General features: G+C 33.8%; 1 protein-coding gene across 1 annotated transcript in view; it reads left to right on the top strand.

The window, feature by feature from the left end:
- Window positions 1-24,650, top strand: part of LOC102803800 (methylcrotonoyl-CoA carboxylase beta chain, mitochondrial-like) — a 217,961-nt gene that overhangs the window by 67,518 nt on the left and 125,793 nt on the right. Inside the window, exons 6-7 of the mRNA XM_085506319.1 lie at window positions 19,143-19,256; window positions 22,440-22,504. Of these exons, the coding sequence (XP_085362445.1) occupies window positions 19,143-19,256; window positions 22,440-22,504 (179 nt within the window). The remainder of the gene's footprint in view (window positions 1-19,142; window positions 19,257-22,439; window positions 22,505-24,650) is intronic.

Genomic DNA, 24,650 nt, shown 5'->3' with positions numbered 1-24,650 from the left:
TTGAATACAGATATTGATGGTATAAGGTAGATGTACTACAGGTGATGTCTGTATCAGTGATGTCTAATATATTGTATTGAATACAGATATTGATGGTATGAGGTACATGTACTGCAGGTGATGTCTGTATCAGTGATGTCTAATATATTATATTGAATGCAGATATTGATGGTATAAGGTAGATGTACTGCAGGTGGTGTCTGTATCAGTAGAGTCTAATATATTGTATTGAATACAGATATTGATGGTATGAGGTAGATGTACTGCAGGTGATGTCTGTATTAGTAGAGTCCAATTGATTGTATTGAATACAGATAATGATGGTATAAGGTAGATGTACTACAGGTGGTGTCTGTATCAGTAGAGTCTAATATATTGTATTGAATACAGATATTGATGGTATAAGGTAGATGTACTACAGGTGATGTCTGTATCAGTAGAGTCTAATATATTGTATTGAATACAGATATTGATGGTATGAGGCAGATGTACTACAGGTGATGTCTGTATCAGTAGAGTCTAATATATTGTATTGAATACAGATATTGATGGTATGAGGTAGATGTACTGCAGGTGATGTCTGTATTAGTAGAGTCCAATTGATTGTATTGAATACAGATAATGATGGTATAAGGTAGATGTACTACAGGTGGTGTCTGTATCAGTAGAGTCTAATATATTGTATTGAATACAGATATTGATGGTATGAGGTACAAAATGTAGATGTACTGCAGATGATGTCTGTATCAGTAGAGTCTAATATATTGTAATGAATACAGATATTGATGGTATGAGGTAGATGTACTACCGGTACAGGTGATGTCTGTATCAGTGATGTCTAATATATTGTATTGAATGCAGATATTGATGGTATGAGGCAGATGTACTGCAGGTGGTGTCTGTATCAGTAGAGTCTAATATATTGTATTGAATACAGATATTGATGGTATGAGGTAGATGTACTGCAGGTGATGTCTGTATCAGTAGAGTCTAATATATTGTATTGAATACAGATATTGATGGTATGAGGTAGATGTACTACAGGTGATGTCTGTATCAGTAGAGTCTAATATATTGTATTGAATACAGATATTGATGGTATAAGGTAGATGTACTGCAGGTGATGTCTGTATCAGTAATGTCTAATATATTGTAATGAATACAGATATTGATGGTATGAGGTAGATGGTACTGCAGGTGATGTCTGTATCAGTAGAGTCTAATATATTGTATTGAATACAGATATTGATGGTATGATGTAGATGTACTACAGGTGGTGTCTGTATCAGTAGAGTCTAATATATTGTATTGAATACAGATATTGATGGTATGAGGTAGATGTACTACAGGTGATGTCTGTATCAGTAGAGTCTAATATATTGTATTGAATACAGATATTGATGGTATGAGGTAGATGTACCACAGGTGATGTCTGTATCAGTAGAGTCTAATATATTGTATTGAATACAGATATTGATGGTATGAGGTAGATGTACTGCAGGTGATGTCTGTATCAGTAGAGTCAATATATTGTATTGAATACAGATATTGATGGTATGAGGTAGATGTACTACAGGTGATGTCTGTATCAGTGATGTCTAATATATTGTATTGAATACAGATATTGACTATTGTATTGAATATAGATATTGATGGTATGAGGTAGATGTACTACAGGTGATGTCTGTATCAGTGATGTCTAATATATTGTATTGAATACAGATATTGATTGTATGAGGCAGATGTACTGCAGGTGGTGTCTGTATCAGTAGAGTCTAATATATTGTATTGAATACAGATATTGATGGTATGAGGTAGATGTACTACAGGTGGTGTCTGTATCAGTAGAGTCTAATATATTGTATTGAATACAGATATTGATGGTATGAGGCAGATGTACTGCAGGTGGTGTCTGTATCAGTAGAGTCTAATATATTGTATTGAATACAGATATTGATGGTATGAGGCAGATGTACTGCAGGTGGTGTCTGTATCAGTAGAGTCTAATATATTGTATTGAATACAGATATTGATGGTATAAGGTAGTTGTACTACAGGTGGTGTCTGTATCAGTGATGTCTAATATATTGTATTGAATACAGATATTGATGGTATGAGGTAGATGTCCTGCAGGTGATGTCTGTATCAGTGATGTCTAATATATTGTATTGAATACAGATATTGATGGTATGAGGTAGATGTACTGCAGGTGATGTGTGTATCAGTAGAGTCTAATATATTGTATTGAATATAGATATTGATGGTACAAGGTAGATGTACTACAGGTGGTGTCTGTATCAGTAGAGTCTAATATATTGTATTGAATATAGATATTGATGGTACAAGGTAGATGTACTGCAGGTGATGTCTGTATCAGTAATGTCTAATATATTGTAATGAATACAGATATTGATGGTATGAGGTAGATGTACTGCAGGTGATGTCTGTATCAGTAGAGTCTAATATATTGTAATGAATACAGATATTGATGGTATAAGGTAGATGTACTGCAGGTGATGTCTGTATCAGTAATGTCTAATATATTGTAATGAATACAGATATTGATGGTATGAGGTAGATGTACTGCAGGTGATGTCTGTATCAGTAGAGTCTAATATATTGTATTGAATACAGATATTGATGGTATGAGGTAGATGTACTACAGGTGGTGTCTGTATCAGTAGAGTCTAATATATTGTATTGAATACAGATATTGATGGTATGAGGTAGATGTACTGCAGGTGATGTCTGTATCAATAGAGTCTAATATATTGTATTGAATACAGATATTGATGGTATGAGGTAGATGTACTACAGGTGATGTCTGTATCAGTAGAGTCTAATATATTGTATTGAATACAGATATTGATGGTATAAGGTAGATGTACTGCAGGTGATGTCTGTATCAGTAATGTCTAATATATTGTAATGAATACAGATATTGATGGTATGAGGTAGATGTACTGCAGGTGATGTCTGTATCAGTAGAGTCTAATATATTGTATTGAATACAGATATTGATGGTATAAGGTAGATGTACTGCAGGTGATGTCTGTATCAGTAATGTCTAATATATTGTAATGAATACAGATATTGATGGTATGAGGTAGATGTACTGCAGGTGATGTCTGTATCAGTAGAGTCTAATATATTGTATTGAATACAGATATTGATGGTATGATGTAGATGTACTGCAGGTGATGTCTGTATCAGTGATGTCTAATATATTGTATTGAATACAGATATTGATTGTATGAGATAGATGTACTGCAGGTGGTGTCTGTATCAGTAGAGTCTAATATATTGTATTGAATACAGATATTGATGGTATGAGGTAGATGTACTACAGGTGGTGTCTGTATCAGTAGAGTCTAATATATTGTATTGAATACAGATATTGATGGTATAAGGTAGATGTGTTACAGGTGATGTCTCTATCAGTAGAGTCTAATATATTGTATTGAATACAGATATTGATGGTATGAGGTAGATGTACTACAGGTGATATCTGTATCAGTGATGTCTAATATATTGTATTGAATACAGATATTGATGGTATGAGGTAGATGTACTACAGGTGATGTCTGTATCAGTAGAGTATAATATATTGTATTGAATACAGTTATTGATGGTATAAGGTAGATGTACTGCAGGTGATGTCTATATCAGTGATGTCTAATATATTGTATTGAATACAGATATTGATGGTATAAGGTAGATGTACTACAGGTGATGTCTGTATCAGTGATGTCTAATATATTGTATTGAATACAGATATTGATGGTATGAGGTACATGTACTGCAGGTGATGTCTGTATCAGTGATGTCTAATATATTATATTGAATGCAGATATTGATGGTATAAGGTAGATGTACTGCAGGTGGTGTCTGTATCAGTAGAGTCTAATATATTGTATTGAATACAGATATTGATGGTATGAGGTAGATGTACTGCAGGTGATGTCTGTATTAGTAGAGTCCAATTGATTGTATTGAATACAGATAATGATGGTATAAGGTAGATGTACTACAGGTGGTGTCTGTATCAGTAGAGTCTAATATATTGTATTGAATACAGATATTGATGGTATAAGGTAGATGTACTACAGGTGATGTCTGTATCAGTAGAGTCTAATATATTGTATTGAATACAGATATTGATGGTATGAGGCAGATGTACTACAGGTGATGTCTGTATCAGTAGAGTCTAATATATTGTATTGAATACAGATATTGATGGTATGAGGTAGATGTACTGCAGGTGATGTCTGTATTAGTAGAGTCCAATTGATTGTATTGAATACAGATAATGATGGTATAAGGTAGATGTACTACAGGTGGTGTCTGTATCAGTAGAGTCTAATATATTGTATTGAATACAGATATTGATGGTATGAGGTACAAAATGTAGATGTACTGCAGATGATGTCTGTATCAGTAGAGTCTAATATATTGTAATGAATACAGATATTGATGGTATGAGGTAGATGTACTACCGGTACAGGTGATGTCTGTATCAGTGATGTCTAATATATTGTATTGAATGCAGATATTGATGGTATGAGGCAGATGTACTGCAGGTGGTGTCTGTATCAGTAGAGTCTAATATATTGTATTGAATACAGATATTGATGGTATGAGGTAGATGTACTGCAGGTGATGTCTGTATCAGTAGAGTCTAATATATTGTATTGAATACAGATATTGATGGTATGAGGTAGATGTACTACAGGTGATGTCTGTATCAGTAGAGTCTAATATATTGTATTGAATACAGATATTGATGGTATAAGGTAGATGTACTGCAGGTGATGTCTGTATCAGTAATGTCTAATATATTGTAATGAATACAGATATTGATGGTATGAGGTAGATGGTACTGCAGGTGATGTCTGTATCAGTAGAGTCTAATATATTGTATTGAATACAGATATTGATGGTATGATGTAGATGTACTACAGGTGGTGTCTGTATCAGTAGAGTCTAATATATTGTATTGAATACAGATATTGATGGTATGAGGTAGATGTACTACAGGTGATGTCTGTATCAGTAGAGTCTAATATATTGTATTGAATACAGATATTGATGGTATGAGGTAGATGTACCACAGGTGATGTCTGTATCAGTAGAGTCTAATATATTGTATTGAATACAGATATTGATGGTATGAGGTAGATGTACTGCAGGTGATGTCTGTATCAGTAGAGTCAATATATTGTATTGAATACAGATATTGATGGTATGAGGTAGATGTACTACAGGTGATGTCTGTATCAGTGATGTCTAATATATTGTATTGAATACAGATATTGACTATTGTATTGAATATAGATATTGATGGTATGAGGTAGATGTACTACAGGTGATGTCTGTATCAGTGATGTCTAATATATTGTATTGAATACAGATATTGATGGTATGAGATAGATGTACTGCAGGTGATGTCTGTATCAGTGATGTCTAATATATTGTATTGAATACAGATATTGATTGTATGAGGCAGATGTACTGCAGGTGGTGTCTGTATCAGTAGAGTCTAATATATTGTATTGAATACAGATATTGATGGTATGAGGTAGATGTACTACAGGTGGTGTCTGTATCAGTAGAGTCTAATATATTGTATTGAATACAGATATTGATGGTATGAGGCAGATGTACTGCAGGTGGTGTCTGTATCAGTAGAGTCTAATATATTGTATTGAATACAGATATTGATGGTATAAGGTAGTTGTACTACAGGTGGTGTCTGTATCAGTGATGTCTAATATATTGTATTGAATACAGATATTGATGGTATGAGGTAGATGTCCTGCAGGTGATGTCTGTATCAGTGATGTCTAATATATTGTATTGAATACAGATATTGATGGTATGAGGTAGATGTACTGCAGGTGATGTGTGTATCAGTAGAGTCTAATATATTGTATTGAATATAGATATTGATGGTACAAGGTAGATGTACTACAGGTGGTGTCTGTATCAGTAGAGTCTAATATATTGTATTGAATATAGATATTGATGGTACAAGGTAGATGTACTGCAGGTGATGTCTGTATCAGTAATGTCTAATATATTGTAATGAATACAGATATTGATGGTATGAGGTAGATGTACTGCAGGTGATGTCTGTATCAGTAGAGTCTAATATATTGTAATGAATACAGATATTGATGGTATAAGGTAGATGTACTGCAGGTGATGTCTGTATCAGTAATGTCTAATATATTGTAATGAATACAGATATTGATGGTATGAGGTAGATGTACTGCAGGTGATGTCTGTATCAGTAGAGTCTAATATATTGTATTGAATACAGATATTGATGGTATGAGGTAGATGTACTACAGGTGGTGTCTGTATCAGTAGAGTCTAATATATTGTATTGAATACAGATATTGATGGTATGAGGTAGATGTACTGCAGGTGATGTCTGTATCAATAGAGTCTAATATATTGTATTGAATACAGATATTGATGGTATGAGGTAGATGTACTACAGGTGATGTCTGTATCAGTAGAGTCTAATATATTGTATTGAATACAGATATTGATGGTATAAGGTAGATGTACTGCAGGTGATGTCTGTATCAGTAATGTCTAATATATTGTAATGAATACAGATATTGATGGTATGAGGTAGATGTACTGCAGGTGATGTCTGTATCAGTAGAGTCTAATATATTGTATTGAATACAGATATTGATGGTATAAGGTAGATGTACTGCAGGTGATGTCTGTATCAGTAATGTCTAATATATTGTAATGAATACAGATATTGATGGTATGAGGTAGATGTACTGCAGGTGATGTCTGTATCAGTAGAGTCTAATATATTGTATTGAATACAGATATTGATGGTATGATGTAGATGTACTGCAGGTGATGTCTGTATCAGTGATGTCTAATATATTGTATTGAATACAGATATTGATTGTATGAGATAGATGTACTGCAGGTGGTGTCTGTATCAGTAGAGTCTAATATATTGTATTGAATACAGATATTGATGGTATGAGGTAGATGTACTACAGGTGGTGTCTGTATCAGTAGAGTCTAATATATTGTATTGAATACAGATATTGATGGTATGAGGTAGATGTACTGCAGGTGATGTCTGTATCAGTAGAGTCTAATATATTGTATTGAATACAGATATTGATGGTATGAGGTAGATGTACTACAGGTGATGTCTGTATCAGTAGAGTCTAATATATTGTATTGAATACAGATATTGATGGTATAAGGTAGATGTACTGCAGGTGATGTCTATATCAGTGATGTCTAATATATTGTATTGAATATAGATATTGATGGTACAAGGTAGATGTACTACAGGTGGTGTCTGTATCAGTAGAGTCTAATATATTGTATTGAATACAGATATTGATGGTATAAGGTAGATGTACTGCAGGTGATGTGTGTATCAGTAGAGTCTAATATATTGTATTGAATATAGATATTGATGGTATAAGGTAGATGTACTACAGGTGGTGTCTGTATCAGTAGAGTCTAATATATTGTATTGAATACAGATATTGATGGTATGAGGTAGATGTACTACAGGTGATGTCTGTATCAGTAGAGTCTAATATATTGTATTGAATACAGATATTGATGGTATGAGGTAGATGTACCACAGGTGATGTCTGTATCAGTGATGTCTAATATATTGTATTGAATACAGATATTGATGGTATAATGTAGATGTACTGCAGATGATGTCTGTACCAGTAGAGTCTAATATATTGTATTGAATACAGATATTGATGGTATAAGGTAGATATACTGCAGGTGATGTCTGTGTCAGTAGAGTCTAATATATTGTATTGAATACAGATATTGATGGTATGAGGTAGATGTACTGCAGGTGGTGTCTGTATCAGTGATGTCTAATATATTGTACTGTATACAGATATTGATGGTATGAGGTAGATGTACTGTGTGTCTGTATCAGTAGAGTCTAATATATTGTATTGAATACAGATATTGATGGTATGAGGTAGATGTACTACAGGTGATGTCTGTATCAGTAGAGTCTAATATATTGTATTGAATACAGATATTGATGGTATAAGGTAGATGTGTTACAGGTGATGTCTGTATCAGTAAAGTCTAATATATTGTATTGAATACAGATATTGATGGTATAAGGTAGATGTACTACAGGTGATGTCTGTATCAGTAGAGTCTAATATATTGTATTGAATACAGATATTGATGGTATGAGGTAGATGTACTACAGGTGATATCTGTATCAGTGATGTATAATATATTGTATTGAATACAGATATTGATGGTATGAGGTAGATGTACTACAGGTGATGTCTGTATCAGTAGAGTATAATATATTGTATTGAATACAGATATTGATGGTATAAGGTAGATGTACTGCAGGTGATGTCTGTATCAGTGATGTCTAATATATTGTATTGAATACAGATATTGATGGTATAAGGTAGATGTACTACAGGTGATGTCTGTATCAGTGATGTCTAATATATTGTCTTGAATACAGATATTGATGGTATGAGGTAGATGTACTGCAGGTGATGTCTGTATCAGTGATGTCTAATATGTTATATTGAATACAGATATTGATGGTATAAGGTAGATGTACTGCAGGTGGTGTCTGTATCAGTAGAGTCTAATATATTGTATTGAATACAGATATTGATGGTATGAGGTAGATGTACTGCAGGTGATGTCTATATCAGTGATGTCTAATATATTGTATTGAATACAGATATTGATGGTATGAGGTAGATGTACTACAGGTGATGTCTGTATCAGTGATGTCTAATATATTGTATTGAATACAGATATTGATGGTATGAGGTAGATGTACTGCAGGTGATGTCTGTATCAGTGATGTCTAATATATTATATTGAATACAGATATTGATGGTATAAGGTAGATGTACTGCAGGTGATGTCTGTATCAGTAGAGTCTAATATATTGTATTGAATACAGATATTGATGGTATGAGGTAGATGTACTGCAGGTGATGTCTGTATCAGTAGAGTCTAATATATTGTATTGAATACAGATATTGATGGTATAAGGTAGATGTACTACAGGTGATGTCTGTATCAGTGATGTCTAATATATTGTATTGAATACAGATATTGATGGTATAAGGTAGATGTACTACAGGTGATGTCTGTATCAGTAGAGTCTAATATATTGTATTGAATACAGATATTGATGGTATGAGATAGATGTACTGCAGGTGATGTCTGTATCAGTGATGTCTAATATATTGTATTGAATACAGATATTGATGGTATGAGGCAGATGTACTGCAGGTGGTGTCTGTATCAGTAGAGTCTAATATATTGTATTGAATACAGATATTGATGGTATGAGATAGATGTACTGCAGGTGATGTCTGTATCAGTGATGTCTAATATATTGTATTGAATACAGATATTGATGGTATGAGGCAGATGTACTGCAGGTGGTGTCTGTATCAGTAGAGTCTAATATATTGTATTGAATGCAGATATTGATGGTATGAGGCAGATGTACTGCAGGTGGTGTCTGTATCAGTAGAGTCTAATATATTGTATTGAATACAGATATTGATGGTATGAGGTAGATGTACTGCAGTTGGTGTCTGTATCAGTAGAGTCTAATATATTGTATTGAATACAGATATTGATGGTATGAGGTAGATGTACTACAGGTGATGTCTGTATCAGTGATGTCTAATATATTGTATTGAATACAGATATTGATGGTATGAGATAGATGTACTGCAGGTGATGTCTGTATCAGTGATGTCTAATATATTGTATTGAATACAGATATTGATGGTATGAGGCAGATGTACTGCAGGTGGTGTCTGTATCAGTAGAGTCTAATATATTGTATTGAATGCAGATATTGATGGTATGAGGCAGATGTACTGCAGGTGGTGTCTGTATCAGTAGAGTCTAATATATTGTATTGAATACAGATATTGATGGTATGAGGTAGATGTACTGCAGTTGGTGTCTGTATCAGTAGAGTCTTATATATTGTATTGAATACAGATATTGATGGTATAAGGTAGACGTACTGCAGGTGATGTCTGTATCACTGATGTCTAATATATTGTATTGAATACAGATATTGATGGTATGAGGTAGATGTACTGCAGGTGATGTCTGTATCAGTGATGTCTAATATATTGTATTGAATACAGATATTGATGGTATGAGGTAGATGTACTGCAGGTGATGTGTGTATCAGTAGAGTCTAATATATTATATTGAATACAGATATTGATGGTATAAGGTAGATGTACTGCAGGTGATGTCTGTATCAGTAGAGTCTTACATATTGTATTGAATATAGATATTGATGGTACAAGGTAGATGTACTACAGGTGGTGTCTGTATCAGTAGAGTCTAATATATTGTATTGAATACAGATATTGATGGTATAAGGTAGATGTACTGCAGGTGATGTGTGTATCAGTAGAGTCTAATATATTGTATTGAATATAGATATTGATGGTATAAGGTAGATGTACTACAGGTTGTGTCTGTATCAGTAGAGTCTAATATATTGTATTGAATACAGATATTGAAGGTATGAGGTAGATGTACTACAGGTGATGTCTGTATCAGTAGAGTCTAATATATTGTATTGAATACAGATATTGATGGTATGAGGTAGATGTACCACAGGTGATGTCTGTATCAGTGATGTCTAATATATTGTATTGAATACAGATATTGATGGTATAAGGTAGATGTACTGCAGGTGATGTCTGTATCAGTAATGTCTAATATATTGTAATGAATACAGATATTGATGGTATGAGGTAGATGTACTGCAGGTGATGTCTGTATCAGTAGAGTCTAATATATTGTATTGAATACAGATATTGATGGTATAAGGTAGACATGCTGCAGGTGATGTCTGTATCACTGATGTCTAATATATTGTATTGAATACAGATATTGATGGTATGAGGTAGATGTACTGCAGGTGATGTCTGTATCAGTGATGTCTAATATATTGTATTGAATACAGATATTGATGGTATGAGGTAGATGTCCTGCAGGTGATGTCTGTATCAGTGATGTCTAATATATTGTATTGAATACAGATATTGATGGTATGATGTAGATGTACTGCAGGTGATGTGTGTATCAGTAGAGTCTAATATATTGTATTGAATACAGATATTGATGGTATAAGGTAGATGTACTGCAGGTGATGTGTGTATCAGTAGAGTCTAATATATTGTATTGAATATAGATATTGATGGTATAAGGTAGATGTACTACAGGTTGTGTCTGTATCAGTAGAGTCTAATATATTGTATTGAATACAGATATTGATGGTATGAGGTAGATGTACTACAGGTGATGTCTGTATCAGTAGAGTCTAATATATTGTATTGAATACAGATATTGATGGTATGAGGTAGATGTACCACAGGTGATGTCTGTATCAGTGATGTCTAATATATTGTATTGAATACAGATATTGATGGTATAAGGTAGATGTACTGCAGGTGATGTCTGTATCAGTAATGTCTAATATATTGTAATGAATACAGATATTGATGGTATGAGGTAGATGTACTGCAGGTGATGTCTGTATCAGTAGAGTCTAATATATTGTATTGAATACAGATATTGATGGTATAAGGTAGACGTGCTGCAGGTGATGTCTGTATCACTGATGTCTAATATATTGTATTGAATACAGATATTGATGGTATGAGGTAGATGTACTGCAGGTGATGTCTGTATCAGTGATGTCTAATATATTGTATTGAATACAGATATTGATGGTATGAGGTAGATGTCCTGCAGGTGATGTCTGCATCAGTGATGTCTAATATATTGTATTGAATACAGATATTGATGGTATGATGTAGATGTACTGCAGGTGATGTGTGTATCAGTAGAGTCTAATATATTGTATTGAATATAGATATTGATGGTACAAGGTAGATGTACTACAGGTGGTGTCTGTATCAGTAGAGTCTAATATATTGTATTTGAATAATAATAATAATAATAATAATAATCTTTATTGAAACCGTATCCCGGAGTGGGATCTTAGTTGAAATTACAATAAAGTAATACAAAAAAGATAGCAAACAAAAAAAAAAAAAAAAAAAAAAAAAAAAAAATAACACAAGACATTCAAAGACAATAGAAAATAAAAAATAAAATTAAATTAAATTATTTGGCGGTTGGTTGAGGCAACTGGCATTTTAAGATTTTTTCTTGTCGTAATTTGAAACAAGTGTGGATGAATTTTCCTAGTTCAATGATTGTTTTGTCATTTTTAATTTTTAGTATATTTGTAAGTTTTTCGTCATCCGTCCCCAAGTTGCTTATATTGTATTTAATATTCTTGATCATGATTTCTCGTTCCTTCTTGTATAAATCACAATTGAGAAGAAAATGTTTTTCGTTTTCAATTTCCTGTTTGTCACAAACTGGGCAAATTCGGTCCTCCGCTAAAATGTTATTATATCTGCCCCTTTCGATTTGAAGGGTATGAGCACTTATTCTGAGTTTTGTCATAGCTGCTCTATGATTTGGATTTTTGATTGTGGTGAGATATTTTTCATATGCAAATTCTGTTTTAATTTTCCTATAGGTTCGTAACTTGTTTTTATGGTTTTTACCTTTATTGTCATCGTGTAATGTTTCTGTACTATGTATTTCAAAGGATTGTTCTAGTTTGCGCGTTACTGTTTCAGTGATTTGTTTTTCATCAAGAGATTTATGGTTTTCCCAAATATTTCCCATATTTAAATTTTCTAAAATTTGTTTTATGTCTGTTACCCAGTTGTCTTTTCCTTTTTTATCAAGATGTATCCCAAGATTGTAAGCTTCATGTACTAGCGAATTTGGGTTAGAATTATTAATTTTGATCCAATATTTGATCATATATTTTAAGCTTGATGCTAGGAGAGGATATCTTCCCAACTCTAGTAGGCTTGCCAAATTACTTGCTTTGCTATTTACTTTTAGAAGGTATTTGCAGAAATGTATTTGTACTTTTTCCATTGGTGTTGACAGATTTGCCATTAGATGCGATTTATTGATGTTCTCGCTCGTCCAAATTTCACTGCAGTAAAGCATAATTGGTTTTACAATTGCATCGAACATTTTTAAGTATGTTTTGATTGGAGTTAGTTTTTCTGAGAATAGCATTTGTTTCATTTTGAAACATGCCTTCATTGCTCTAGCTCTGAGGTCTTCTTGTGCTCCGATGAATTTACCTGATTTGTGTAGTTTAATGCCAAGGTATGTGTAGGTTTTTGTATTTTCAAGTTCCTTTCCATCAACATAGAATTTTAGTTTGTCCTGTGATTTTTTTGACCTACTAAACATGATGATTTTTGACTTAGAGATATTAATATTGAGTTTCCATTTCTGACAGTAAGTTTCAAGAGAATTTATGGCATTTTGTAAGCCAGTATGTGATTGGGATAATACTACAAGGTCGTCTGCATATAGCAGACATGGGAGACTTGTGTTTAGGAGACTTGGTGGGTCATTATGAGCCAAGTCTAATGATGTTTTAATGTCATTTACATAGATATTGAAAAGGAGTGGGCTGAGTCCATCCCCTTGTCTAATTCCTCTATTAATTGTGAAGCTGTCTGTTACACACTGTTTTAAAGTTTAACACATCCTGTTGAGTTCAGATAAATGGATTTTATGATGTTGTAGAATTTACCTGTAATACCACTTTGGATAAGTTTCCAGAAGAGACCTAGATGCCAGATGGAATCAAAGGCTTTCTGGAAGTCAATGAAACAAGCAAACAAAGTCTTTTTGTTGCTCAGGTATTTTGTGGTTAGTTGTTTGAGGACAAATAAATGGTCTTTGGTGCTACAGTTTGGCATGAATCCTATTTGTTCTCTGATAATTGTGTTGTTTTCCTTTAGATGTTTCAAAAGCCGTTGCTTAAGAATGGAGGTGAAAAGTTTACTGACACTATTAAGAAGTGTGATGCCTCTGTAATTGTTTGGATTTGTTTTGTCTCCTTTTTTGAAAATAGGAGTGTATTGAATACAGATATTGATGGTATAAGGTAGATGTACTGCAGGTGATGTCTGTATCAGTAGAGTCTAATATATTGTATTGAATATAGATATTGATGGTATAAGGTAGATGTACTACAGGTGGTGTCTGTATCAGTAGAGTCTAATATATTGTATTGAATACAGATATTGATTGTATGAGGTAGATGTACTACAGGTGATGTCTGTATCAGTAGAGTCTAATATATTGTATTGAATACAGATATTGATGGTATGAGGTAGATGTACCACAGGTGATGTCTGTATCAGTGATGTCTAATATATTGTATTGAATACAGATATTGATGGTATAAGGTAGATGTACTGCAGGTGATGTCTGTATCAGTAATGTCTAATATATTGTAATGAATACAGATATTGATGGTATGAGGTAGATGTACTGCAGGTGATGTCTGTATCAGTAGAGTCTAATATATTGTATTGAATACAGATATTGATGGTATGAGGTAGATGTACTACAGGTGGTGTCTGTATCAGTAGAGTCTAATATATTGTATTGAATACAGATATTGATGGTATGAGGTAGATGTACTGCAGGTGATGTCTGTATCAGTAGAGTCTAATATATTGTATTGAATACAGATATTGATGGTATGAGGTAGATGTACTACAGGTGATGTCTGTATCAGTAGAGTCTAATATATTGTATTGAATACAGATATTGATGGTATAAGGTAGATGTACTGCAGGTGATGTCTGTATCAGTAATGTCTAATATATTGTAATGAATACAGATATTGATGGTATGAGGTAGATGGTACTGCAGGTGATGTCTGTATCAGTAGAGTCTAATATATTGTATTGAATACAGATATTGATGGTATGATGTAGATGTACTACAGGTGGTGTCTGTATCAGTAGAGTCTAATATATTGTATTGAATACAGATATTGATGGTATGAGGTAGATGTACTACAGGTGATGTCTGTATCAGTAGAGTCTAATATATTGTATTGAATACAGATATTGATGGTATGAGGTAGATGTACCACAGGTGATGTCTGTATCAGTAGAGTCTAATATATTGTATTGAATACAGATATTGATTGTATAAGGTAGATGTACTGCAGGTGATGTCTGTATCAGTAATGTCTAATATATTGTAATGAATACAGATATTGATGGTATGAGGTAGATGTACTGCAGGTGATGTCTGTATCAGTAGAGTCTAATATATTGTATTGAATACAGATATTGATGGTATAAGGTAGACGTACTGCAGGTGATGTCTGTATCAGTAATGTCTAATATATTGTAATGAATACAGATATTGATGGTATGAGGTAGATGTACTGCAGGTGATGTCTGTATCAGTAGAGTCTAATATATTGTATTGAATACAGATATTGATGGTATGAGGTAGATGTACCACAGGTGATGTCTGTATCAGTGATGTCTAATATATTGTATTGAATACAGATATTGATGGTATAAGGTAGATGTACTGCAGGTGATGTCTGTATCAGTGATGTCTAATATATTGTATTGAATACAGATATTGATGGTATAAGGTAGATGTACTGCAGGTGATGTCTGTATCAGTAATGTCTAATATATTGTAATGAATACAGATATTGATGATATGAGGTAGATGTACTGCAGGTGATGTCTGTATCAGTAGAGTCTAATATATTGTATTGAATACAGATATTGATGGTATGAGGTAGATGTACTACAGGTGGTGTCTGTATCAGTAGAGTCTAATATATTGTATTGAATACAGATATTGATGGTATGAGGTAGATGTACTGCAGGTGATGTCTGTATCAGTAGAGTCTAATATATTGTATTGAATACAGATATTGATGGTATGAGGTAGATGTACTACAGGTGATGTCTGTATCAGTGATGTCTAATATATTGTATTGAATACAGATATTGATGGTATAAGGTAGATGTACTGCAGGTGATGTCTGTATCAGTGATGTCTAATATATTGTATTGAATACAGATATTGATGGTATAAGGTAGATGTACTGCAGGTGATGTCTGTATCAGTAATGTCTAATATATTGTAATGAATACAGATATTGATGATATGAGGTAGATGTACTGCAGGTGATGTCTGTATCAGTAGAGTCTAATATATTGTATTGAATACAGATATTGATGGTATGAGGTAGATGTACTACAGGTGGTGTCTGTATCAGTAGAGTCTAATATATTGTATTGAATACAGATATTGATGGTATGAGGTAGATGTACTGCAGGTGATGTCTGTATCAGTAGAGTCTAATATATTGTATTGAATACAGATATTGATGGTATGAGGTAGATGTACTACAGGTGATGTCTGTATCAGTAATGTCTAATATATTGTATTGAATATAGATATTGATGGTATAAGGTAGATGTACTGCAGGTGATGTCTATATCAGTGATGTCTAATATATTGTATTGAATATAGATATTGATGGTACAAGGTAGATGTACTACAGGTGGTGTCTGTATCAGTAGAGTCTAATATATTGTATTGAATACAGATATTGATGGTATAAGGTAGATGTACTGCAGGTGATGTGTGTATCAGTAGAGTCTAATATATTGTATTGAATATAGATATTGATGGTATAAGGTAGATGTACTACAGGTGGTGTCTGTATCAGTAGAGTCTAATATATTGTATTGAATACAGATATTGATGGTATGAGGTAGATGTACTACAGGTGATGTCTGTATCAGTAGAGTCTAATATATTGTATTGAATACAGATATTGATGGTATGAGGTAGATGTACCACAGGTGATGTCTGTATCAGTGATGTCTAATATATTGTATTGAATACAGATATTGATGGTATAAGGTAGATGTACTGCAGGTGATGTCTGTATCAGTGATGTCTAATATATTGTATTGAATACAGATATTGATGGTATAAGGTAGATGTACTGCAGGTGATGTCTGTATCAGTAATGTCTAATATATTGTAATGAATACAGATATTGATGATATGAGGTAGATGTACTGCAGGTGATGTCTGTATCAGTAGAGTCTAATATATTGTATTGAATACAGATATTGATGGTATGAGGTAGATGTACTACAGGTGGTGTCTGTATCAGTAGAGTCTAATATATTGTATTGAATACAGATATTGATGGTATGAGGTAGATGTACTGCAGGTGATGTCTGTATCAGTAGAGTCTAATATATTGTATTGAATACAGATATTGATGGTATGAGGTAGATGTACTACAGGTGATGTCTGTATCAGTAATGTCTAATATATTGTATTGAATATAGATATTGATGGTATAAGGTAGATGTACTGCAGGTGATGTCTATATCAGTGATGTCTAATATATTGTATTGAATATAGATATTGATGATATGAGGTAGATGTACTACAGGTGGTGTCTGTATCAGTAGAGTCTAATATATTGTATTGAATACAGATATTGATGGTATAAGGTAGATGTACTGCAGGTGATGTGTGTATCAGTAGAGTCTAATATATTGTATTGAATATAGATATTGATGGTATAAGGTAGATGTACTACAGGTGGTGTCTGTATCAGTAGAGTCTAATATATTGTATTGAATACAGATATTGATGGTATGAGGTAGATGTACTACAGGTGATGTCTGTATCAGTAGAGTCTAATATATTGTATTGAATACAGATATTGATGGTATGAGGTAGATGTACCACAGGTGATGTCTGTATCAGTGATGTCTAATATATTGTATTGAATACAGATATTGATGGTATAAGGTAGATGTACTGCAGGTGATGTCTGTACCAGTAGAGTCTAATATATTGTATTGAATACAGATATTGATGGTATAAGGTAGATATACTGCAGGTGATGTCTGTGTCAGTAGAGTCTAATATATTGTATTGAATACAGATATTGATGGTATGAGGTAGATGTACTGCAGGTGGTGTCTGTATCAGTAGAGTCTAATATATTGTATTGAATGCAGATATTGATGGTATAAGGTAGATGTACTGCAGGTGATGTCTGTATCAGTAGAGTCTAATATATTGTATTGAATACAGATATTGATGGTATAAGCTAGATGTACTGCAGGTGGTGTCTGTATCAGTAGAGTCTAATATATTGTATTGAATACAGATATTGATGGTATAAGGTAGATGTACTACAGGTGATGTCTGTATCAGTAGAGTCTAATATATTGTATTGAATACAGATATTGATGGTATGAGGTAGATGTACTACAGGTGATGTCTGTATCAGTGATGTCTAATATATTGTATTGAATACAGATATTGATGGTATAAGGTAGATGTACTACAGGTGATATCTGTATCAGTAGAGTCTAATATATTGTATTGAATACAGATATTGATGGTATAAGGTAGATGTACTGCAGGTGGTGTCTGTATCAATAGAGTCTAATATATTGTATTGAATACAGATATTGATGGTATGAGGTAGATGTACTGCAGGTGATGTCTGTATCAGTAGAGTCTAATATATTGTATTGAATACAGATATTGATGGTATGAGGTAGATGTACTACAGGTGATGTCTGTATCAGTGATGTCTAATATATTGTATTGAATACAGATATTGATGGTATAAGGTAGATGTACTACAGGTGATATCTGTATCAGTAGAGTCTAATATATTGTATTGAATACAGATATTGATGGTATAAGGTAGATGTACTGCAGGTGGTGTCTGTATCAATAGAGTCTAATATATTGTATTGAATACAGATATTGATGGTATGAGGTAGATGTACTGCAGGTGATGTCTGTATCAGTAGAGTCTAATATATTGTATTGAATACAGATATTGATGGTATGAGGTAGATGTACTGCAGGTGATGTCTGTATCAATAGAGTCTAATATATTGTATTGAATACAGATATTGATGGTATGAGGTAGATGTACTACAGGTGATGTCTGTATCAGTAGAGTCTAATATATTGTATTGAATACAGATATTGATGGTATGAGGTAGATGTCCTGCAGGTGATGTCTGTATCAGTGATGTCTAATATATTGTATTGAATACAGATATTGATGGTATGAGGTAGATGTACTGCAGGTGGTGTCTGTATTAGTAGAGTCTAATATATTGTATTTAATACAGATTGCCATTGTATTAGGAAGTTGTACTGCCGGTGGTGCCTATGTACCTGCAATGTCTGATGAAAGTGTTATAGTAAGAAAGCATGGAACCATTTTTTTAGGTGGCCCGCCATTGGTGAGTATGCAAGTATTATACATTTTTTAAAAGTTTTGTTTTTGAGCAGTTTACTCAGCAGAACACAGTCGCATGGTATCTCTTGTAGGATTTATTTGTTCATAGAGATAACTACTACACAGAGACACTATAGTATATGTCTACAGTGAAAGATAACTGTCTACTACACAGAGACACTATAGTACAGTACAGTTCTCGCGAAAGCTTTGACTTCACTTCAGCATCAGCTTTGCTTCAGCATCGCATCGTTATGGCATTGTTATGGCTTCATCGTCGCATCAATGTCGCGACATTAAAAAGTTAGGCGGTTATCACTTCGCTTCATTGTGGCCTCATTATGCATCGCTTCAACAAACAAAGAAGTACATTACTCATTTCGCCCAACCTCTCACCCGCTTCCGCTTTTCAAATGAATCGCTCACTTTTGCGACCGCTTGTTGAATTTGACCGGACAATTTCTGTTTCATTTTCGACCGTGCACAAATTTGGACTACTAACAATTTTCTGTTTTTTATAGATCACGGTTACTAGTTTAGTAACCGTGCATAGATGTTGAACAACCGTCAAAAGTTCAAATACTTTTTGTTTCAACTATCTATAATTATATGCACGCAATCTGACCCTTTGATCTAGATTTGGATGGGATTGAATATTTTATTTTAGACAATATTCTGGCGTGACGAACTGCTACAAAATGTATTTCAACAGAAGTACGACATGGTTGTCTGGGTTTCCTTTCCTGATTGTGTTGAGTTACGATTTGTATAATTATTGTTGTTTTCCCCCAAGGAGAAGACAAGCCGAAGAACCATGAAGCTAAATAGAAGTCCCAGCATAGACTGAGTGAAAGAAAATATTTCTAAGGCTAAAATAAAACCTAATATTACACCTCTTTGTGTATTTGTCAATTTTGCATATATTTGGTATGACAGTATGTTCATAAAAATCTAGAAAAATCTTGTCTTTCGTTAATAATTTCATTTGTTTGAAATGTCTACCGACTGTGTCCCAATAATTTGTTTGGAATATCGATCCCCGTTGGTTTCTCCAAACGATCCCGACGTCCGTCATTCAACACAATCAGCATTTATTTATCGTAATTCATGGGGATCTTGTCCCGTAATTTGCGGGCTGTAAAACCAAATAATGAAACAAGTACTATTTATTATATATTTTTTTTACCTCGCGAAATTACAACAGTGCAAAGAGTTATCGCGGTGGAACAGTCGCGTTGAAATCGATGGAACTTCAACTATCCATTTCTCACCTTGAAATAAAAAAAATTCGAAGAGCATCGGGGGATATATTATTAACCAATCTTACCAATCGCTAGTTTTATTTTATTCGAATCCATAAAATTCACAAGTTTTTCGACATTTGTTGGCAACTTCCGCACTAAAAATGGATGAAAATGTGGGTGTGGTTCTCTCGCAAAGTCCTGTTGATAATACGGACAAATATGGTTCTGTGACCCAGGTCGTGCCCCGATCAGGTGACTCTCAGCCAATCAATGATGTTGTAACAAAGCATATTTGATGCAAATTGAAGGGTCCTCGTACCATCCAATCTCCGGCGTCGATTCACTTAGTTTTTTGTGCTGTGACAGGCTTCACAATTATTCACTGAAAAACATCGGTATATTTTGACAAACAGATGGGATTTGACCTCAGTTCAAGAAAAACAAAACAGAACACAGGGCTGAAATACAAATCAGTTTTGCAAGTTGGGAAATATGGTAAACCAGACTGAGGTCGACGATTTTTAGTATCGAAGGACTTCCGTGTGAATCATGATTTTCAAATTGTTCATCGGCTGGTCACCAAATATTTATGATGCCATGCTGAGGCGACAATGAAGCCATGCGTAGGTGACAATGATACCACAAAAGCCAAAGCTTTTGCGAGAACTGTAATGTATATATCTACAGTGAGAGATAACTGTCTACTACACAGAGACACAATAGTATATATCTACAGTGAGAGATAACTGTCTACAACACAGAGACACAATAGTATATATCTACAGTGAGAGATGTCTGTCTACTACACAGAGACACTATAGTATATATCTACAGTGAGAGATGACTGTCTACTACACAGAGACACTATAGTATACATCTACAGTGAGAGATGACTGTCTACTACACAGAGACACTATAGTATATGTCTACTACACAGAGACACTTTTGTATATATCTACAGTGAGAGATAACTGTACTACACATAGACACTATAGTATTTATCTACAGTGAGAAATAACTGTCTACTACATAGAGACACTATAGTATATATCTACAGTGAGAGATAACTGTCTACTACATAGAGACACTATAGTATATATCTACAGTGAGAGATGACTGTCTACTACATAGAGACACTATAGTATATATCTACAGTGAGAGATAACTGTCTACTACATAGAGACACTATAGTATATATCTACAGTGAGAGATGACTGTCTACTACATAGAGACACTATAGTATATATCTACAGTGAGAGATAACTGTCTACTACATAGAGACACTATAGTATATATCTACAGTGAGAGATAACTGTCTACTACACAGAGACACTATAGTATATATCTACAGTGAGAGATGACTGTCTACTACACAGAGACACTATAGTATATATCTACAGTGAGAGATAACTGTCTACTACATAGAGACACTATAGTATATGTCTACAGTGAGAGATGACTGTCTACTACACAGAGACACTATAGTATATATCTACAGTGAGAGATAACTGTCTACTACATAGAGACACTATAGTATATGTCTACAGTGAGAGATGACTGTCTACTACACAGAGACACTATAGTATATATCTACAGTGAGAGATGACTGTCTACTACACAGACACTATAGTATATATCTACAGTGAGAGATAACTGTCTACTACACAGAGACACTATAGTATATGTCTACAGTGAGAGATGACTGTCTACTACACAGAGACACTATAGTATATGTCTACTACACAGAGACACTTTTGTATATATCTACAGTGAGAGATAACTGTACTACACAGAGACACTATAGTATATATCTACAGTGAGAGATGACTGTCTACTACACAGAGACACTATAGTATATATCTACAGTGAGAGATAACTGTCTACTACTCAGAGACTATGTTTACTTGTATCAGCATCTACTATTGTTCTCACAATTCTTTTAGGTGAAGGCTGCTACAAAAGAAATTATTTCAGCAGAAGAGTTAGGTGGTGCAGACTTACATTGTAAGTAAGTAAACACATGTAATCTTCACTTGTCTATGAATGTTGTCATTCTTGTGGTGAGTCGAAATTAATTTAATTTTCATTTTCTATAGAATTTTTTAGAATTGTTAAGTTTATGAGAACATCAAAGCTGGCAACACCATTCTTTTGTTCATTCTATATTCATAAATTGTTACTTGTGTTTCTTTACATTTTTAGCTTAGCTCATCAGGCTACCATGAAACTTTGTATATACCGGTATATTATGTACAAATAATATTTGTACGTGACATACAGGTTTTTACTCAGTCATTATATTATTTGTACATGGCATACAGGTTTTCACTCGGTCATTATATTATTTGTACATGACATGTTTTCACTCAGTCATTATATTATTTGTACATAGCATACAGGTTTTCACTCAGTCATTATATTATTTGTACATGACAGGTTTTCACTCAGTCATTATATTATTTGTACATGACAGGTTTTCACTCAGTCATTATATTATTTGTACATGACAGGTTTTCACTCAGTCATTATATTATTTGTACATGACAGATTTACAGATGTACATTGAAGTTTATGGACCTTAATACATGACACTATGTTTATCAGATCAGACTCAAAATGGCCATCTGGTGGCTACTACTTGTATTTCATGTGTTTCTCTGCAACACTTTTACTGATTAAATTCCATACATATGCACGACATAGTGCTTTGCATATTCTCATCCGTTGTTTTAGAGTGTTGATGACTCAATGTCAAGTGAAAACATAAATTTTAATGTCATCGTATGTATTTCCTGATTGTATTCAAACTTGGTGTTGACATCGCACATAATTGTTAGTCCCCGTTTGGACGTAGTCCGAAAACGGGGACTTATGTTTTCCCCTGTGTGCGTGCGTGCGTGCGTGCGTGCGTGCGTGATCACCTGTATCTCGAACATGCATGGACCGATTAAGTTCAAACTTCACTCATTCATCACACATTATATGGGACATATGCACATGCATTTTTTTCATGATCCGATTAACGATAGCCGAATAGCGGCCATTTTAAGGCCGAAAAAGCATCAAAATCGCACATTTTCACCATTCCGGACCCGGATCTCAGTTGTGCATGGACGGATTTTGTTCAAATTTGGTACATACATTATTAAACATAATAGGACCTTGATGCACGTCATTTTTTTTTTCAAATCGGATTCAGAATGGCTGACTGGTGGCAATTTTATTTTAATGAATGCGTTTCTCAAGCTGTTCTTTTGACATGACTTGACCGATTATGTTCAAATTTATATATTCACTATACAGATGTATTCAAAATGCCTGACAAGTGGCCATTTTGTTTTAATTAATGCTGTTCCAGAGCAATATCTCCCAATATGGACAAGTTCTTGTTTGACGATCAAAAACAAGATGACTGAATATCAATCATTTCAATGTTTAAAAATTATCATAACAAAGCATCAGCTTCTGGATCCATATCTCTGACATGTTTATGTTCCAACTATATTACTATAAACAAAACTATATATCTTAAGTTGGATAACTAACAGGGTCTGTGCCATGCATGGCTTGTTCTAACATGCCTTGACCATTCTCATTCAAACTTCATAGATACATCATGTCACACATATGCATATATATTTGTTAGTTGATCAGACTCAAGATGGTCATATGGCAGCCATTTTAATGTTAAAAATTCTTCAGAATCAATCGTGTAATTCAGATCACGCTTATACATGGCAGCTACTGTCGTTCTTGGAACATACAATGAACATATACATGTACATGTATATAATGGCACCATTCAAAATGGCTGAATGCAAATGCTACTTTTGAGGAATGTCTCTGACATACATTTATTTACGCAATCAAACTTTGTTCCATGTTCTGATTCTTAATGTCTGATTCAGTTTTGTTTACTATTTAACTAACAGGGAGTCTGTCATGTCATGACCTGACTTGTGTTTCCTAATTTGTTAAAAAATGAAGTGTGTGCGCGCGTGTGTGTGTGGTTTGAAATGGCCGACTGGCGGCCATTTTGTTTTAAAGAATTCAGTTCTGGATCCGTATCTGAGACATGCTTGGATTGATTGAGTTCAAACTTCACACACACAAGGTACATCATGTCACAAATATGTATGTGCATTTGTTTCATG

This window comes from Saccoglossus kowalevskii, chromosome 12 (genome assembly GCF_978046115.1).
Source record: "Saccoglossus kowalevskii chromosome 12, keSacKowa6.1, whole genome shotgun sequence".
Classification (NCBI taxonomy): Eukaryota; Metazoa; Hemichordata; class Enteropneusta; family Harrimaniidae; genus Saccoglossus; species Saccoglossus kowalevskii.
This window is presented reverse-complemented; position numbering and strand designations above follow the sequence as displayed.